Source organism: Oncorhynchus mykiss, chromosome 27, assembly GCF_057628025.1.
Source record: "Oncorhynchus mykiss isolate SJ-2025 chromosome 27, ASM5762802v1, whole genome shotgun sequence".
NCBI classification, from domain to species: domain Eukaryota; kingdom Metazoa; phylum Chordata; class Actinopteri; order Salmoniformes; family Salmonidae; genus Oncorhynchus; species Oncorhynchus mykiss.
In genome coordinates, this window is record NC_143048.1 from 52,602,501 (window position 1) to 52,623,703 (window position 21,203).

General features: G+C 42.1%; 1 protein-coding gene across 3 annotated transcripts in view; it reads right to left on the bottom strand.

The window, feature by feature from the left end:
• The window catches only part of LOC110508136 (EH domain-containing protein 2), a 38,221-nt gene that overhangs the window by 8,953 nt on the left and 8,065 nt on the right, over positions 1–21,203 (bottom strand). The window contains exons 1-4 of one of the 3 annotated variants that reach the window (XM_090224054.1): positions 19,360–19,655; positions 18,479–18,601; positions 18,008–18,229; positions 14,340–14,516 (exon numbers count right to left, since the gene is read on the bottom strand). In XM_090224054.1, coding sequence (XP_090080180.1) covers positions 14,340–14,516; positions 18,008–18,228 — 398 coding nt within the window. In that variant the 5' untranslated portion in view covers position 18,229; positions 18,479–18,601; positions 19,360–19,655. Of the gene's footprint in view, positions 1–14,339; positions 14,517–18,007; positions 18,230–18,478; positions 18,602–19,359; positions 19,656–21,203 lie in introns of those variants that run through there. The other 2 variants (XM_036965315.2, XM_036965316.2) reach the window with 2 other exon arrangements.

Below are 21,203 nucleotides of genomic sequence, written 5' to 3' on the forward strand. Positions count from 1 at the left end.
AGCACAACATGAATAAATTAGAGTAATGAACATCTATAGTTCACCCACAGGTTCCTTTCAGGTTATTCAAGCCAGGGCAGCTTTCCAACATTCCACTAAACGGCCCCCCCACCCCCCTCCCGTCCAGACCCCATCCAGTCCAGCCTCCATCCCGTCCAGCCCCCATCCCGTCCATCAGTTAGCATCAATGGAAAGAATGTGGATAATGTAGGAACACGGTTATTAGCCATCATCACGGTAACAGCTAAACGTGATCTAAGAACCAGACCAAGGCTACGTCCCAAATGGCACCCTATTCTATATACTGTAGTGCACTACTTTTGAAAGGTAGTAAACTAATGAATAGGGTGCCATTTGGTATGCAGACTAGACTGTGGTATTGCAGCTGTACTGGAGCCCTCCCTGCCCAGGACCCATTGTGTTCCAACAGGGCTCTCAATTATCTGGGCTTCCTGAAAGAAAACGGTCTCCTGTGTCAGAGCCACAACAATACGATCTGCTAATGAGCGACCACTAACAACAACACCGCTACTTCCTGATTAAGATGGCTTTAACTAGACCAGCACTTCACCGGACAGGAAGGACACCGCAAACAGAGAGAGAAACACCTACTGTCATTGTCCGAGCCTAAACTACACAAAAACAACGTTGGACGCTTTATGGAACACAAAGCCTTCACCATCTCATCCTGGAATATCCCAGGCCTGAGGTCATCTTCCTTTAGCCTATAGAGCAGGAACCTGGACTTCACCAGAAAAATTAGAAATACAGACATTGTCATCCTACAAGAGACATGGTATAGAGGAGATGGACGCACTGGTTGCCCCCTAGGTTAAAGGGAGCTGGTATTCCCATCCACCAAACTACCTGGAATAAAACAGGAAAGACACTCAGGGGGTATTCAAATTTGATATAGGGTTAGACTATTAAATTAGTCAAAACAGGAAAATTTTACATTTGGCTAGAAATTCAAAAAGGAAATGATCTCAGAGAAACATTTCCTCAAGTGTGCTACCTATATCCCCCCAATAGAATCTCCATACTTTAACGATGACAGCTTCTCCATCCTAGAGGGGGAGATCAACCATTTCCAGGCTCAGAGACATGTAACAGCTAAACACTAGGTCTGTGGTGACCTAAATGCCAGAACTGGACAAGAACCTGACACTCTCAGCACACGGGGGGACAAACACCTACCTGGAGGTGACAGTATTCCCTCCCAAATATGCCTCCCTTGATACAGCTATGACAAAACAACCTACAAAAGTTGGTCACAACTCCTGCAGCTCTGTCGCATCCTGGGTCTGTACATAGTCAATGGTGGCTTAAAGGGGACTCCTATGGTAGGTACACCTATAGCTCATCTCTTGGCAGTAGTACTGACCTCAACCCAGAGTCACTGACCTCAACCCAGAGTCTTTCAGAGCGTTCACAATCAGCCCACTGACACCCCTATCAGATCACAGTAAAATCACAGTCTACCTGAACAGCGCAATGCTCAGTCATGAGGCATCAAAGTCAAAAGGAACTGAATAATATTAAGAAATACTATATATGGAAGGAAAGTAGTGTCGAAACCTACCGAAAAACAATTAGGCAACAACAAATGAAATAAAAACATTTCGCTGTAATAATGATGGTGTAAACTTACCAGTAGAAGGCCTAAATAGTATATTTTACCTTTCAGCTTCCCTATCAAATCTAAAAATGTCAAGCAGAAAGAAATTGAGAAACCTATTGTTGAATTTAATTCCTCTGTTTTAATACCCAATTAAATTAAACACTCAGTCAATTCATAAGGATTTGTAAGACCCTTATTTTATAGGAATGGACAGAAAAATTCCCTTAACACCTATCCAACCAAAAACATAAAGACCCAGAAAACCTGAACCTACACCTTCACAATGGTGGATCACAAAAACAATACAGAAATACACTACGGAAAAAGAAGGAACAGCACGTCAGAAATCAGCTCAGTGTAAGTGAAGAATCCATAGAGAATCTAACCACTTCTGGGAAAATTCGAACACACTAAACAAACAACACGAAGAGTTATCTATCCAAAATGGAGATGTATGGATAAACCACTTATCCAATCTTTTTTTCTTTATAACAAATAATAAATAGCAAAAACATACAGAACCAATTACAAATGTTAGAATCAATTATTAAAGACTACCAGAACCCATTAAATTCTCTAACTGCATTGAATGAACTACAGGACAAAATATAACCCTCCAACCCAAAAAGGCCTGTGGTGTTGATGTTACCCTAAATGAAATGATAAAAATATACAGACCACAAATTCCAATTGGCTATACCTAAACTCTTTAACATCATCCTTAGCTCTGTCATCTTCCCCAATGTTTGAAACCAAGGACTGATCACCCTAATCCACAAAGTGGAGACAAATTTGACCCCAATAACTACCGTGGGATATGCGTCAACAGCAACCTTGGGGAAATCCTCTACATTATCATTAACAGCAGACTCGTACATTTCCTCAGTGAAAACAATGTGCTGCGCAAATGTCAAATTGGTTTCACCAAATTACCTTACGACAGGCTCCCTTACTTATTCACCCTAATTGACAAACTAACCAAAACAAAGGCAAAGCATTCTCATGATTTGTTCTTTTCAAAAAAGCTTGACTCAATTTGGCATGAGAGTCTGCTATGCAAACAAATTGGCAAGGACATTAGAACAGTCTGCAGCACCCGGCCTCACCCAACTAGAATCTTAGGTCAAATGTCTATTGTTTACTGATGATCTGGGGCTTCTGTCCCCAACCAAGGAGGGCCTATAGCAGCACCTAGATCTTCTGCACATATTCTGTCAGACCTGGGCCCTGACAGTAAATCTCAGTAAGACAATAATACTGGTGTTCCAAAAAAGGTCCAGTTGCACAAATACAAATTCCATCTAGATGCCGTTGCCCTAAAGCACACAAAAAACTACACATACCTCAGCCTAAACATCAGCTCCACATGTAACTTTCACAAAGCTGTGAATGATCCGAGAGACCAGGTAAGAAGGGCCTTCTACGCCATCAAATGGAACATAAAATTTGACATACAATTAGGATCTAGCAACAAATACTTGAATCAGTTATAGAACCCATTGCACTTCATGGTTGTGAGGTCTGGGGTCCACTCAACAAACAAGAATTCACAAAATGGGACAAAGACCAAAGAGTAGCAGTGATCCAGTGTTTTTCAAGGGTGAGTGCTACAGTCAATATGCTGATAGAAGTTAGGTAGTCTTGTTCTCAAATGTGCTTTGTTAAAATCCCAGCTACAATAAACGCAGCCTCAGGATATTTGGTTTCCAGTTTGCATAAAGTCCAGTAAAGTTCCTTGAGGGCCATCGTGGTATCGGCTTGAGGGGGGATATGCACGACTGTGACAATAACCGGATGATAGTTCCTTTGGGAGATAAGGAACAAAAGGACTTGAGTTCCTGTTTGTTGTTACAATTACACCATGAGTCATTAATCATGAAGCATACACCCCCGCCCATCTTCCTGAAGTGATATTTATTCCTGTCGGCGCGACACACAAAGTATCCAGGTGCCTGTATCGATTCCGACAGCATATCCAAAAAGAGCAATGTTTCCGTGAAACTGAGTATGTTACAATCCCTGATGTCTCTCTGGAAAGCCCTGATTTCGTTGACCTTGTTATCTAGAGACTGGATATTCACAAGTAATATACTCAGAAGTGGTGGGTGGTGTGTACGCCTCCGAAGTCTGACCAGAAGACCGCTCCGTCTTCCTCTTCTCTGGCGGCGTTGTTTTGGGTCAGCCTCTCGATTCAGTTCAAATGCACTGGGTGGTTCGGACAAAGTATCCGATTCGGGGAAATCGTATTCCTGGTAAATTGATGTCGGTCTGATATCTAATAGTTCTTCCCGGCTGTTTGTAATGCCACAAGATTGTCTGGGCTAACAATGTAAAAACAAAATACTGAAAAGTTTCCCAAGGACTAGAAGTGAGGCAGCCCTTTTTGTCAGCGCCATCTTGGAAATGAGTTAGTAGCAATGCCAATATAATGGTACAGCTATATGGACACTCAATCACTATGGTACTTATTAAAATGGTGAGTTTACAAACAAATATTTTGATAAATATAATTGAAAGTTGTGTCTCATTATGGTAAGTGGTGAAATAAGTATAGCCAGTTAAAATTTGAAAAGGCGATCAGTATTTACCTGGCTAAAAGATAAGTAATATAATATCTATTGTTTACAGGAAACTCATTCAACAATTTTAGATGAAGTTGTGTGGAAAAAAGGAATGGGGGGGGGTCAAAATATATTTCTCCCATGTGCAAAGAAATTCAAAATGGTAACGATATTAATTAACAGTAATTTTGATCCAAATGTGCAAATTATCCATACAGATCCACAAGATTATTTTAAAATATGTTATTGGACCATAAACAGATTTGTCTCCTTAATCTATACAGTCCAAATAATTATGATCATGGCTTCTTAATGTATCAACCCTACAAGCAACACTGGACTCTATTATTATGGTGGGAGATTATAATACCGTTTTAAATACCTCTATGGACCATAAAGGAAATCACACTACACACAATCACTCCCATGCTCTTTAGAAAATCAAATATATTTCAACCAGTGGATATATGGAGACTTTAAAATCCTGACCTAGTGAGATATACAGTTGAAGTCAGAAGTTTACATGCACTAGGTTGGAGTCATTCAAACACGTTTTTCAACCTCTCCAAATTTCTTGTTAACAAACTATAGTTTTGGCAAGTTGGTTAGGACATCTACTTTGTGCATGACAAGTCATTTTTCCAACAATTGTTTACAGACAGATTATTTCACTGTATCACAATTCCAGTTTACATACACTAAGTTGACTGTGCCTTTAAACAGCTTGGAAAATTCCAGAAAATGATGTAATGGCTTCAGAAAGGCTAATTGAAACCCTTTGAGTCAATTAAAGGTGTACCTGTGGATGTATTTCAAGGCCTATCCTCAAACTCAGCGCCTCTTTGCTTGACATCATGGGAAAATCAAAAGTGGGAAAAATGGGAAAATCAAAAGTCCACAAGTCTGGTTCATCCTTGGGAACAATTTCCAAAGAAAGGCACAGAATAAGTTAGTTAGAGTGAAAACAAAAAGAAATGGAGGAACTTATTCAAGAAAGATCAACTGTAATATTATAAAAATAAAGCAAACTAGATGGAATATGGGGTAAAATACACCAAAGTATTTTTTAATCTTCAACATGGAAATGCCTCCAAAACGAATTTACTGAAACTTGTTACAAATGAGGGAGTTACCCATGATTCAAAGGATATTTTGAAAGAGGAAATAAAGAACTTTAAGCATATGTGTAATGCTCCGGGTGTCGTGGGTGTGGAGTCAAATGCAGGAGACAGAGAGTTCAATGCTGCGCGTCTTTTAATCGCACCAATGCACCACAGGGTGCTCATAAAAACGTTACGTTCCCAAAACACAGGGAAATCAAAATGTACAATGGGAAACAATCCCGACCGGACACTAACACGTGCCTATACCACAGAGCCGAAGGTTTACATAGAAATAATCCCGCACAACAACCAGGCGGGCCGGCTGTCTAATAAAGACAAACTAATTAAACATTCACAGGTGCTACCACTCAACATACAAGGAGGGGAAGGAAAAACAATCAGTGGCAGCTAATAGGCCGGTGACGACGACCGCCGAGCGCCACCTGCCCGGGAAAGGGAAACACCCTCGGTCGGACTCGTGACAGTATGTTTTTGTTTCAGTCTCCTCCATCTCCACTAACCAACGCAAATTGGATGGATTTTCTTTCTAATAATAATAATAATAATAATAATAATAATAATGTCAAATTAACAGCTGTACAGAATGACTCACATGAAGGAGAAATTACAGAGGAGGAACTTCTTTAAGCAAGTTTGGAAAATGACTAATTAAAGGGTTATGCTTCATTTTTACAATTTTCTACATAATAGTGAAGACATCAAAACTATGAAATAACACATAATGGAATCATGTAGTAAGCAAAAAAGTGCTTTTCCTTAAGGGAACTATACAGTCAGCTCTCATGGTAGACCTTGTGGATCTGCTGCCATATGTTTGGGTTTTCTGTTTAACAAAAATAATGAGTGGAGGGGAAGCCAGGCCATTTAGGATCTTGAATACAAGACATGCGTCGGTGTATTGCTGTCACGGCTGTTGAAGGATGAGGCCCAAGGTGCAGCGTAGGGAGCGTACATTTGACTTTATTCAAGAATGATGCCGACAAAAAACAATAAACCATACAAAACAAACCGTGAAGCAAAAGGCAATAGTGCCAACAAACAATGACAACTTCCCACAAACACAGGTGGGAAAAAAGGGTACCTAAATATGGTTCCCAATCAGAGACAACGATAGACAGCTGTCCCTGATTGAGAACCATACCTGGCCAAACACAAAGAAATAGAAAATCAGAGAAACACAAAACATAGAATGCCCACCTCCCAACTCACACCCTGACCAAACCAAAATAGAGACATAAAGGATCTCTAAGGTCAGGGCGTGAAAATTGCACAAGATTTTTCCAACTCAGGAGCTCATGCTTTCTGAGGATGTAACAGTGATGATGGTTATTGGGCTTCCTATCAAGCACTTTGAGAGCCTGTTTGTAGACAGACTGAATGGGTTTTAATGTTGTACAGCAAGCTTGGGCCCAATTAGTCAAGCAGTATGTTAAGTGGGGAGTATCATAGATTTGAAGTACAGTTTTGCTACCTCTGTAGTCAAACAATTTCGTATAAATCGGAAATTAGCTAGGTTGAATTTGGTTATTTGAATTACCTTTTTCACATGCTTTTTGCAAGAGAGGTTGGAATCAAGTATGATGCCAAGGTACTTAAAATCAGATGCCACCTGGAGCTTCTCCCCTGACACATAGACAACTTGCTCAGTAACATCTGTTGCCCTCTTTGTGAAGAACATGCAAACCGTTTTTTTTCACATTGAGATGCAAACATGAGTCACTGAGCCAGTTTGTAACCTGGACCATTACAGTAGTGAGTTCTTGTGCAGCGTGTTGTTTGCTCTTTGCATGCACATCCTGTATTTCACTGTATCATCTGCATACATTTGAACTTCAGACCCAGTACAGACAGAAGGCAGATCATTAAAGTGCAGGCTGAACAGGAGGGGCCCCAGTATTGACCCTTGGGGCATGCCCACATCATTGCTAAGAGTGGGCGACAGCTCACTCTGACACACTGAGTTCTGCCTTCAAGGTATGATTTCATCCATCTCAAGGCATCGGGGGAAAAGCTGAACTTGGACAATTTTGCGATGAGAATCTCATGGTTAACAGTATCAAAAGCCTTCCTTAGGTCCAGAAACATAGCCCCAACAACGCCCCCTTTGTCCATCTTGGACTTCACATTTTCCAGAAGAAAGCAGTTGGCCGTTTCTGTGGAGTGTTTCGCTCTGAAGCCAAATTGCATGGAGTGTAATGTGAAGGGGCTGTTGTTGAGGTGGGCAACCAGCTGTTCTGCTACACACTTTTCAACAACCTTTGACACCACAGGTAGTATACTAATGGGCCTGTAGTTACTCACGTCAGCAGGGTCGCCTGATTTAAAGATGGCCGTTATTATGGCCAACTTCCATACCCTTGGAAACACCCCCACACCAATAGATGTGTTGGTGACCATAGTAATGGGGCAAATGAGTGACTCTTTGTAGTTGTTAAGAAAGGTAGAGTCCAGCCCAAACACATCTTTGGCTTTAGAGTTCTTTAGTGAGCTAATCACCTTGTTCACCTTTGACTCAGAAATCTCCCTTAGGTTGAGCATCATTTACTATCACTGAGCCCAAGAAACCAGTGGAACCGACTGACTATTGGCTTCCACATCTGTATAGGACAAGAGATCATTCCAGTTAATTCCCTTAATTGCGTTTTCAAAATAGTTTAATTCACTCTTAGGTATTCATATTTGATCCGGCTTTCTAACAGCAGAGGGGTTAATCCTGCTCTTAGACAGGTTTCTGGCTATAAGTGTCAGTTTATGATCAGATAGCCCAGTAACCATATTGAATGATTTAGTCACTCTCTCTGGTTTATTACAAAACACTAAATCAATCTGTTTTAGAGCAACAAGTCACCCTGGTTGGCCCTTTAACTAGCTGTGTAAGGTCACATGTATTAGTAACCCAGGCCGCGACCGGGAGGTCCGTGGGGCGACGCACAATTGTCCTGGGTTAGGGAGGGTTTGGCCGGTATGGAAATCGCGCACCAGCGACTCCTGTGGCGGGCCGGGCACAGTGCACGCTAACCAAGGTTAACAGGTGCAGAAGCAGTGCGGCTTGGTTGTGTATCGGAGGACGCATGACTTTCAACCATCGTCTCTCCCGAGCCCGTACGGGAGTTGTAGCGATGACACAAGATAGTAGCTACTAAAACAATTGGATACCACGAAATTGGGGAGAAAAAGGGGTAAAAAAAAAAATAGATGACATCTTTCCCAAAATCACATTCCCTAAGCATTTTATTAAACTGATCAAATAACACACTTTTTACCCATTCTAATAAGGGTAAAAGACATTTGGGTCGACAGTGTAACGTTCAGGCCAACTCATTCTAGTTCATTATCACATGACCACTCAATTTGTTTACATTGGATATGTTCTTTAATGTAAATCATCACACATCCTCCTCTTCCTTCAATCCTGTCTCTCCTGAAGACATTGTAGCCAGGCACAATCACAGCAGCATATGGAGAGTTTTTATGGAGCCATGTCTCTGAGAGGCAGAGGAAGTCATGGTTGGAGTCTGTGAGTAGATGTTGAATTTGATCACTTTTTGGAATGACACTACGAATGTTCAAGTTCCCCCCTAGTAGTCCCTTGGGCTTAGCTCGTGAGTCCCAGATGACTCGAGAGTGATTGACACATTAAAACAAGTTAGATTTTCTGTGTTTTCTGACGGCTAGGTTTAGGCCGTTTTGTTTCTTTTTGATTCATTAACAATCCCTCCCACCTGCACTGGATGCGGGGAACCAATTAAAACAGCTTGCGTACCAGAAGCAGAGTCAGGGATCGCATATAGCGACGTGGGTATGTTTGAAGAGTCTAAATCTATCCTGGAGCCGGGTGAGTCGAGAGAAACCATGGGACCATAGCACTCACCCACTTCCACAGCGGGCGACGATCAGTGGACGAGGCCATCCACTGCTTTCCACTCCGGTGAGTATCGCTGGCTCGGTGATGTTAGGCCCAGGGTTGAGGCTGGCTCGGTGATGTTAGGCACAGGGTTGAGGCTGGCTCAGTGATGTTAGGCCCAGGGTTGAGCCTGGCTTGGTGATGTTAGGCCCAGGGTTGAGGCTGGCTCGGTGATGTTAGGCCCAGGGTTGAGGCTGGCTCGGTGATGTTAGGCCCAGGGTTGAGGCTGGCTCGGTGATGTTAGGCCCAGGGTTGAGGCTGGCTCGGTGATGTTAGGCCCAGGGTTGAGGCTGGCTCGGTGATGTTAGGCCCAGGGTTGAGGCTGGCTCGGTGATGTTAGGCCCAGGGTTGAGGCTGACTCGGTGATGTTAGGCCCAGGGTTGAGGCTGGCGCGGTGATGTTAGGCCCAGGGTTGAGGCTGGCTCGGTGATGTTAGGCCCAAGATTGAGAGCAGGAGGGCAGTGAACAGGTAGTTTCCGATAAATATTGGACTTGTGTTTGTTACACCTAAGCGTTTCAGTGGAATAGGGAGAGAGGTAGACCTGGCCATTATTCAGAACATTATGGTATGCTGTGTACTGTCTGCTCCCGTGGAACGGTGAACCAATGTGTTTGGTGTTGGTATTCTCCGGCAGTGGATTTGTGTCATCCCAGCAAGGATGCACTGAGATTATCAGTAGAGCAGCTACATAACTGACAATCATGGCAAAGTACTGGAGATAACACATAATTGTGCTTTAACTCTTTGCATGAGTTACTTAGCTGGGGTCGGCGTACACCTGATGTTTTAGATAAAATAACAGCATTCGTATGAGAAGCGGCACCTGCCGCATCACCCTGTCTTCCGTTCGCCATTGTTCAGGTAGTGTTGACCATATTAATTGAGGCAAAACTTAACAAGGCGGCGTTCGCTTTGCAATCTCACTGGAATAAAGACGTCCTCCATTCCTGCCATTATTGAAAGAGATTGTGATTCATCTCAAAATAGGGCTACTCAATGTTAGATCCCTCACTTTCCAGTCAGTTAAAGTCAATGAACTAATCACTGATCATAATCTTAATGTGATTGGCCTGACTAAAAACATGGCTTTAGCCTGGGGAATTTACTGTGTTAATTGAGTCCTCACCTCCTGGTTACACTAGTGACCATATCCCCCGTGCATCCCACAAAGGAGGTGTTGCCATCATTTAGTATAACAAAATTCAATTTACAAAAATAAATTACTGCGTTTCTGTCTTTTGAGCTTCTAGTCATGAAATCTATGCAGCCTACTCAATCACTTTTTACAGCTACTGTTTACAGGCCTCCTGGGCCATATACAGTGTTTCTCACTGAATTCCTTGAATTCCGATTGGATCTTGTAGTCATGGCAGATAATATTCACATTTTTGGTGACTTTAATATTCACATGGAAAAGTCCACAGGCCCACTCCAAAAGGCTTTCGGAGCCATCATCGACTCAGTGGGTGTTGTCCAACATGTCTCCAGACCTACTCACTGCTAGTTTTGTCCCATGGAATAAATGTTGTGGATCTTAATGTTTTACTCATAATCCTAGATTATCGGACCACCATTTTATTACGTTTGCAATTCCAACAAATAATCTGCTCAGACCCCAACCAAGAAGCATCAAAAGCTGTGCAAAAATTATCAGACAACCCAAAGATTCCTAGATGCCCTTCCAGACTCCCTCCACCTACCCAAGGACATCAGAGTACAAAAATTGGTTAACCACCTAACTGAGGAACTAAATGTAACCTTGCGTAATACCCTAGATGCAGTCGCACCCCTAAAACAAAAAACATTTATCATAAGAAACTAGCTCCCTGGTGTACAGAAAATACTTGAGTCCTGAAGCAAGCTTCCAGACAATTGGAACGGAAATGGCGCTACACCAAACTGGAAGTCTTCCCTATTAGCTTGGAAAGACAGTACCGTGTAGCATCGAAGAGCCCTCACTGTTCCTCAATCATCCTATTTTTCCAACTAAATTGAGGAGAATAAGAACAATCCTGAATAAATGTTTGATACCGTCGCAAAGCTAACTGAAAAGCAGCATTCCCAAGAGAGGATGGCTTGCACTTCAGCAGTGATAAATTCATGAACTTCTTTGAGGAAAAGATCATGATCATCAGAAAGCAAATTACGGACTCCTCTTTAAATCTGCGTATTCCTCCAAAGCTCAGTTATCCTGAGTCTGCACAACAATTCCAGGACCTAGGGTCAAGGGAGACACTCACGTTGTTTAATACTATATCTCGACACATTGATGAAAATAGTCATGGCCTCTAAAGTCAAGCTTCAAACTGGACCCTATTCCAAAAAATACCCTATTCCACTTCCCGTGCTTGGCCTTCTTTTGTTGAACATAATAAACGTCCACCGGATGTGTACAGTAATAAATCCTCTTGAAAAAGCCAAACCTTGACCCAGAATAAAAAATAATCGGCCTATATCGAATCTCCCTTTCCTCTCAAAAACATCTGAAAAATCTGTTGCAACTCACTGCCTTCCTGAAGAAACACAATGTATACAAATCGCTTCAGTCTGGTTTTAGACCCCATCATAGCACTGAGACTGCTCTCGTGAAGGTGGCAAACAACCTTTTAACCTCTTTCAGCTAGGGGGCACTATTTTTATGTTTGGAAAAATAACGTTCCCAAAGTAAACGGCCTATTTCTCATGCACAGATGCTAGAATATGCATATAATTCACCGATTAGGATAGAAAACACTCTAAAGTTTGTCTGTGAGTATAACAGAACTGATATTGCAGGCGAAAACCTGAGGAAAATCAAACCAGGAAGTGGCTTCTATTTTGAAAGCGCCATGTTCCATAGCCTGCCTTCGCTCCATTTAAAGAGATATCAGCCAGATTCCTTTCCTACGGCTTCTTCAAGGTTTCAACAGTCTTTAGACATAGCTTCAGGCTTTTATTTTGAAAAATGAGCAAGTTTTGCTTGCGCAACAGAGCTTCGGCAGCCATCGTTTCTCCCTCTCCTATTGAAAAAGACAGTGCCGGTTGATATAATCGATAATATATATTAAAAAAACAACCTGAGGATTGATTATAAAAAATGATTGACATGTTTCTGTGGACATTATGGATAGTATTTGGAATTTTCATCTGCGTTGTCGTGACCACTCGAGCCTTTGGATTTCTGAACATAACGCGCCAAACAAACTGAGGTATTTTGGGTATAAAAATAATCTTTATGGAACAAAAGGAACATTTGTGTAACTGGGAGTCTCGTGAGTGAAAACATCCGAAGATCTAAGGTAAGCGATTCATTTTACTGCTTTCTGATTTTCGTGACCAAGCTACTTTGATGCTAGGTGTTCATAATGTTTGGTCTAGTGATCGATAAACTTACACAAATGCTTGGATTGCTTTCACTGTAAAGCATATTTTCAAAATCTGACACAACAGGTGGATTAACAAAATGCTAAACTGTGTTTTTTAGTAATATTATTTGAATGTGGTGCTCTGTAATTCTGCGGTTGTTGATGACAATTATCCCGTTAAAGGGATGGGTAGTGTCAAGAAGTTGGTGTCAGATCAAGGCTCTGCATCTGTCCTCATGCTGCTTTTTATAACGTTGATCACCACATTCTATTGGAGAGATTGGAAACCCAAATTGGTCTACACGGACAAGTTCTGGCCTGGTTTAGATCTTGTATCGGGAAGATATCAGTTTGTCTCTGTGGATGGTTTATCCTCTGAAAAATCAACAGTAAATTTCGGTGTTCCTCAAGGTTCCGTTGATGGACCTCTATTATTTTCACTGTATATTTTACCTCTTGGTGATGTAATTCGGAAACATAATGTTAACTTTCACTGCTATGCGGACGATACACAGCTGTACATTTTGACGAAACATGGTTAAGCCCCAAAATTGCCCTGCCTGAAAGCCTGTGTTTCAGACATAAGGAAGTGGATGATAGGAAATGTTTTACTTTTAAACTCGAACAAAGCAGAGATGCTAATTCCAGGTCCCAAGAAACAATGAGATCTGTTGGATCTGGCAATTAATCTTGATGGTTGTACAGTCGTCTCAAAGAAAACTGAAGGACCTCGGCGTTACTCTGAACCCTGACCCCTCTTTTGACAAAAACATATCAAGACTGTTTCAAGGACAGATTTTTTCCATCTATGTAACATTGCGAAAATCAGAAACTTTCTGTCCAAAAATGATGCAGAAAAATGTATCCATGCTTTTGTCACTTCTATATTAGACTACTGCAATGCTCTATTTTCCGGCTACCTGGACTTTGTCCCAGACCTGCTGTTTTCAACTCTCTCTCTCCACACCTGCTGTCTCTAACTCTGAATGATCATCTATGAAAAGCCAACTGACATTTACTCCTGAGGTGCTGACCTGTTGCACCCTCTACAACCTCTGTGATTACTATTATTTTACCCTGCTGGTCATCTATGAACATTTGAACATCTTGGCCATGTTCTGTTATAATCTCCACCCGGCACAGCCAGAATAGGACTGGCCACCCCTCAGAGCCTGGTTCCTCTCTAGGTTTCTTCCTAGGTTCCTGCCTTTCTAGGGAGTTTTTCTAGCCACCGTGATTCTAGGTCTGCATCGCTTGCTGTTTGGGGTTTAGGCTGAGTTTCTGTATAGCACTTTGTGACATCGGCTGATGTGTAAAGTGCTTCATAAAAACATTTGATTGATTGATATGGCTTCAGTAATTCTAGTGTTTGACTCTTACAGTTGATATGGCTTCAGTATAACAAACATAGCTGCCACAGCTTGCCTCAACAGAAGGTATCCCTCTGAAAGAGGGCATCCCAGACTACAGGATACACACACTAGAGCAGAGGATAGTACCTCAGGGTGATTCAGTCCCGTAACGCCATATAGATATCGCTCCCTTTCTCAAGTCCCTCCCCACTCTGAAATTTGGGACGGACACTTGAAATTCCATAGAGCAAAAAACAGATTTCCTGTTCTCTCCCTTCCTGGCTCTCCTTTCATTGGAGGAGGTGGTGAGGGCAAGGGGTGGATCTCATTGGCTTAGTTTCTCACGTTTTTCATCCTCATCTCCCCCTTCCAAAAGAAGGACCATTCTAGAATATTTAAAAACCTTCATTATGGATTTCATCCTGTACTCACCTGTTCAGGAAGGTGTTTCCAAAGGGGTTGAGATTGCGGAAGGGTTTGTTGGGGTCGACGATGAGAGCGTTGCCTGGGATAACTCCCTCCACCTCACCGTGCATGATGGCTGTGAAACAGTCAGTGGTGGGCTCTGGTCCTATCCTGCTTCCTGGGATATCCTGCTCCAACACATACCTGACGCAGAGAGAGAGGAACATATTCACATTAAACTGTGTTGTTAAAACCAATGTGTTTCAGCGTGTAGCCTTAATCAGGGTATTTATCTGAGCCAGACTCACACAGACAAACAAACGCCACCACGTTAGCCAGATGCACACAGACAAACAAACACCACCACATTAGCCAGATGCACACAGACAAACAAACGCCACCACTTTAGCCAGACGCACACATTGGAGCAGGTGCTTATCAAAACATTACATCAAAGCAATGTTTGTTTTGCAGTATAACACAGATAAAAATAAAAAAAACATTCAGGAAAAATATCTGTCCCTGTAACGAACTTGACAGCTACTGTATATCTGAATGGCTACTTGATGAAACTGCTTGAGAAATGTGCTTTAGAGCATTATCCAAAGCCATAGGATGTAGTGATCACAATATATTAGCCATATCTAGGAAAACCAAAGTGTAATACAGATCATACAAGAAGTTTTGTCGTGATTCCTATGTTGATGATAAATCATATTTGCTGCTCTGTGGTGTGTAATGAGGAGCAACCAGACGCTGCTGGTCTGTGGTGTGTAATGAGGAGCAACCAGACGCTGCTGGTCTGTGGTGTGTAATGAGGAGCAACCAGACGCTGCTGGTCTGTGGTGTGTAATGAGGAGCAACCAGACGCTGCTGGTCTGTGGTGTGTAATGAGGAGCAACCAGACGCTGCTGGTCTGTGGTGTGTAATGAGGAGCAACCAGACGCTGCTGGTCTGTGGTGTGTAATGAGGAGCAACCAGACGCTGCTGGTCTGTGGTGTGTAATGAGGAGCAACCAGACGCTGCTGGTCTGTGGTGTGTAATGAGGAGCAAACAGACGCTGCTGGTCTGTGATGTGTAATGAGGAGCAACCAGATGCTGCTGGTCTGTGGTGTGTAATGAGGAGCAACCAGACGCTGCTGGTCTGTGATGTGTAATGAGGAGCAACCAGACGCTGCTGGTCTGTGATGTGTAATGAGGAGCAACCAGACGCTGCTGGTCTGTGATGTGTAATGAGGAGCAACCAGATGCTGCACTTGACACTTATGAAACAACTTATTCCAGTTACTAATAAGCACACATTAAGAAAATGACATGAATCTGTTAAATCCCTGTGGGTTTATGAGGAATTGAGTTTGAATTTATTTTTACAGGGACAGTGCACATTAATCAACGTTTCAGTAAAAGTGCCGGTTTTAGCCAGCTGGGTAATTTTCGACCACAGTCCCTGGGTAGGTTATTAAAAACTATGACAATAACCATACAGACAAACAATGAGCAGTGGGCACATGCAGAGCAACATAGAACAAGCAACACATAGCACGCAGACAGAACAACATAGAACAAGCAACACATAGCACGCAGACAGAACAAGAAACACGTAGCATGCAGACAGAGCAACGACACAAAAAGCAACAAAACAAAATGCACAGAAGCAACAGTGTTTCCACACCTCACAAGCTACAGACAGAGGAGACTGCGTGAATCAGGCCTTCATGGTCAAATTGCTGCAAAGAAACCACTAACAAAGGACACCAATAAGAAGAGACTTGCTTGAGCCAAGAAACACAAGCAATGAAGATTACATCAGTGACAATCAACAAGGCAGGTCCTACAGGTTTCAAGTTTTGTTGCACCTGGACTCCTGTCCAGTCGTGTAGTTAGGTGCCACAAAGAGGGACTTAGGAAAAATTCAATTGGCGAGAACAGGGCAGCATAGCTGTAATTGTATACAGAGTGATAATATGCATGTCAATCTCTCCTAGCTCAAAGTAGAGAAGAGATTGACTTCATCACTACTTGTTTTTGTAAGAAGTATTTACAGTGCCTTGCGAAAGTATTCGGCCCCCTTGAACTCTGCGACCTTTTGCCACATTTCAGGCTTCAAACATAAAGATATAAAGATGTATTTTTTTGTGAAGAATCAACAACAAGTGGGACACAATCATGAAGTGGAACGACATTTATTGGATATTTCAAACTTTTTTTAACAAATCAAAAACTGAAAAATTGGGCGTGCAAAATTATTCAGCCCCTTTACTTTCAGTGCAGCAAACTCTCTCCAGAAGTTCAGTGAGGATCTTTGAATGATCCAATGTTGACCTAAATGACTAACGATGATAAATACAATCCACCTGTGTGTAATCAAGTCTCCGTATAAATGCACCTGCACTGTGATAGTCTCAGAGGTCCGTTAAAAGCGCAGAGAGCATCATGAAGAACAAGGAACACACCAGGCAGGTCCGAGATACTGTTGTGAAGAAGTTTAAAGCCGGATTTGGATACAAAAAGATTTCCCAAGCTTTAAACATCCCAAGGAGCACTGTGCAAGCGATAATATTGAAATGGAAGGAGTATCAGACCACTGCAAATCTACCAAGACCTGGCCGTCCCTCTAAACTTTCAGCTCATACAAGGAGAAGACTGATCAGAGATGCAGCCAAGAGGCCCATGATCACGCTGGATGAACTGCAGAGATCTACAGCTGAGGTGGGAGACTCTGTCCATAGGACAACAATCAGTCGTATATTGCACAAATCTGGCCTTTATGGAAGAGTGGCAAGAAGAAAGCCATTTCTTAAAGATATCCATAAAAAGTGTTGTTTAAAGTTTGCCACAAGCCACCTGGGAGACACACCAAACATGTGGAAGAAGGTGCTCTGGTCAGATGAAACCAAAATGGAACTTCTTGGCAACAATGCCAAACGTTATGTTTGGAGTAAAAGCAACACAGCTGAACACACCATCCCCACTGTCAAACATTGTGGTGGCAGCATCATGGTTCGGGCCTGCTTTTCTTCAGCAGGGACAGGGAAGATGGTTAAAATTGATGGGAAGATGGATGGAGCCAAATACAGGACCATTCTGGAAGAAAACCTGATGGAGTCTGCAAAAGACCTGAGACTGGGACGGAGATTTGTCTTCCAACAAGACAATGATCCAAAACATAAAGCAAAATCTACAATAGAATGGTTCAAAAATAAACATATTCAGGTGTTAGAATGGCCAAGTCAAAGTCCAGACCTGAATCCAATCGAGAATCTGTGGAAAGAACTGAAAACTGCTGTTCACAAATGCTCTCCATCCAACCTCACTGAGCTCGAGCTGTTTTGCAAGGAGGAATGGGAAAAAATGTCAGTCTCTCGATGTGCAAAACTGATAGAGACATACCCCAAGCGACTTACAGCTGTAATCGCAGCAAAAGGTGGCGCTACAAAGTACGAACTTAAGGGGGCTGAATAATTTTGCACGCCCAGTTTTTGATTTGTTAAAAAAGTTTGAAATATCCAATAAATGTCGTTCCACTTCATGATTGTGTCCCACTTGTTGTTGATTCTTCACAAAAAAATACAGTTTTATATCTTTATGTTTGAAGCCTGAAATGTGGCAAAAGGTCGCAAAGTTCAAGGGGGCCGAATACTTTCGCAAGGCACTGTACATATTGAATGCACCAAGCTGTCTGTTTAAACTCTTACTTGATGAAGCTAGTCTTGCCAGTGGAGTACTGCCCCACCACCAGCACCATGGGTTTGTTGTCAAAGTCTGCGTCCTCCAGAGAGGGGGAGTGGAAGTCATGGAAACCGTAGTGCTGCTCCAGGGGGAGGAGCTTCTGATGGTACAGAGACTTTAACCCCTCTGTCACTGTCCTGATCACCTCAGGAGTCTTCTTCACGTCTTTACGGCCCCAACGAGACATCCTGATTGGATGATAGGTTGATTGATTTGTCAGCTGGTTGATTGATTGTTGTCCTTCAAGAGGAAATGATCTGACTAGATGAATGAGTGAGCTTGGGAGTTCCTTGAGTTATCTGTCTGTGTGTGGAAGTGTGTGTGTGGAAGTGGAAGTGTGTGTGTGGAAGTGTGCGTCTGTCGGTGTACATCTGTGTTTTCTGAGGGTGAACCTATCTTCAGGTGTTTCCTGTGTTTTTGTGAATGTTGCTCTTTACCTCTGGGCCTCCTCTCAGAAGATGGTCCTGTGTGTTACTGTAGGGCTGTGACTTCTGTAGTATGTTAGAGCTCTGGTCTGGGCCTTTCCTCTCCTATACACACCACTCTGACTCCTGAACGACCTGAAAAATAATGAATGAATGAAATGTCAATTATAAACATGTCTCTAGAGAAACACAGACACTTTGCTGCAAAAGAAAATCCTAAATGAATTGTCAACATGTTCCAGTGCCATTCTCCAGTGAGAGGAGACAACTGTTAAACAACCTAAAGAAGAGTTCAGAACACATTAAACATACAGAACACACAGGTAGAGCTGTATAGGGGCCTAGAATAGAAAGGCTATGATACTCAAAAACAGATCAGAAGGATTTCATCTCTAGACATTAGAAATCTGTCTGCTACATTGTGAATATTACCCCTCTAGACATTAGAATTCTGTTTGCTACATTGTGAATATTACCCCTCTAGACATTAGAATTTTGTCTGCTACATTGTGAAAATTATAGAATTCTATATATACACACTGTTACGAACCCCTTTGGCCCTGCAGTCTAGGGGGGATGGACACGAGACCTGTGTCTGAGTGTGTATATAGTGTGTGTGTATATATATATACTGTATATATATATATATATATATGTATATATATATATATATATAGTGGGGCAAAAAAGTATTTAGTCAGCCACCAATTGTGCAAGTTCTCCCACTTAAAAAGATGAGAGAGGCCTGTAATTTTCATCATAGGTACACTTCAACTCTAACAGACAATGAGAAAAAAAAATGGTAGGATTTTTCATGAATTTATTTGCAAATTATGGTGGAAAATAAGTATTTGGTCACCTACAAACAAGCAAGATTTCTGGCTCTCACAGACCTGTAACTTCTTCTTTAAGAGGCTCCTCTGCCCTCCACTCGTTACCTGTATCAGTATAAAAGACACCTGTCCACAACCTCAAACAGTCACACTCCAAACTCCACTATGGCCAAGACCAAAGAGCTGTCAAAGGACACCAGAAACAAAATTGTAGACCTGCACCAGACTGGGAACACTGAATCTGCAATAGGTAAGCAGCTTGGTTTGAAGAAATCAACTGTGCGAGCAATTATTAGGAAATGGAAGACATACAAGACCACTGATAATCTCCCTGGATCTGGGGCTCCAGCAAGATCTCACCCTGTGGGGTCAAAATGATCACAAGAACGGTGAGCAAAAATCCCAGAACCACACGGGGGGACCTAGTGAATGACCTGCAGAGAGCTGGGACCAAAGTAACAAAGCCTACCATCAGTAACACACTACGCCGACAGGGACTCAAATACTGCAGTGCCAGACGTGTCCCCCTGCTTAAGCCAGTACATGTCCAGGCCCGTCTGAAGTTTGCTAGAGAGCATTTGGACGATCCAGAAGAAGATTGGGAGAATGTCATATGGTCAGATGAAACCAAAATATAACTTTTTGGTAAAAACTCAACTCATCGTGTTTGGAGGACAAAGAATGCTGTGTTGCATCCAAAGAACACCATACCTACTGTGAAGCATGGGTTTTTTTCTGCAAAGGGACCAGGACGACTGATCCGTGTAAAGGAAAGAATGAATGGGGCCATGTATCGTGAGATTTTGAGTGAAAACCTCCTTCCATCAGCAAGGGCATTGAAGATGAAACGTGGCTGGGTCTTTCAGCATGACAATGATCCCAAACACACCGCCCGGGCAACGAAGGAGTGGCTTCGTAAGAAGCATTTCAAGGTCCTGGAGTGGCCTAGCCAGTCTCCAGATCTCAACCCCATATAAAATCTTTGGAGGGAGTTGAAAGTCTGTGTTGCCCAGCAACAGCATGGAGGAATGGGCCAAAATACCAGCAACAGTGTGTGAAAACCTTGTGAAGACTTACAGAAAACGTTTGACCTCTGTCATTGCCAACAAAGGGTATATAACAAAGTATTGAGATAAACTTTTGTTATTGACCAAATACTTATTTTCCACCATAATTTGCAAATAAATTCATTAAAAATCCTACAATGTGATTTTCTGGATTTTTTTCTTCTCATTTTGTCTGTCATAGTGTACCTATGATGAAAATTACAGGCCTTTCTCATCTTTTTAAGTGGGAGAACTTGCACAATTGGTGGCTGACTAAATACTTTTTTGCCCCACTGTATATATATATATATACACACACACACAATATACACACTCAGACTATATATACACACACTTAGACTATATATACACAAACTATATACACACTCAGACTATATATATAACTATATAATAACAATATATATAGTCTGAGTGTGTAGTCTGAGTGTGGGTATATACATATATTGTCTGATTGTGTATTATGTGTGTATATATATATACACATATATATATATATATATATTGTGTATTATGTGTGTATATATATATATATACACACATAATACACAATCAGACAATATATGTATATACCCACACTCAGACTACACACTCAGACTATATATATTGTTATTGTCATGTACTGTCATGTTGTCTTGTCTCTGTCCTTTCCCTTCACCCTGTCTCCCTCTGCTGGTCGTGTTAGGTTACCTTTTCTCCCCCGCTTTCCCCCAGCTGTCCCTTGTCTCCTCTAACTACCCATTCACCCCGTTCCCCACCTGTTCCCTTTTTTCCCTCTGATTAGGTCCCAATATCTCTCTCTGTTTCTGCTCCTGTCCTTGTCGGATTCTTGTTTGTTTG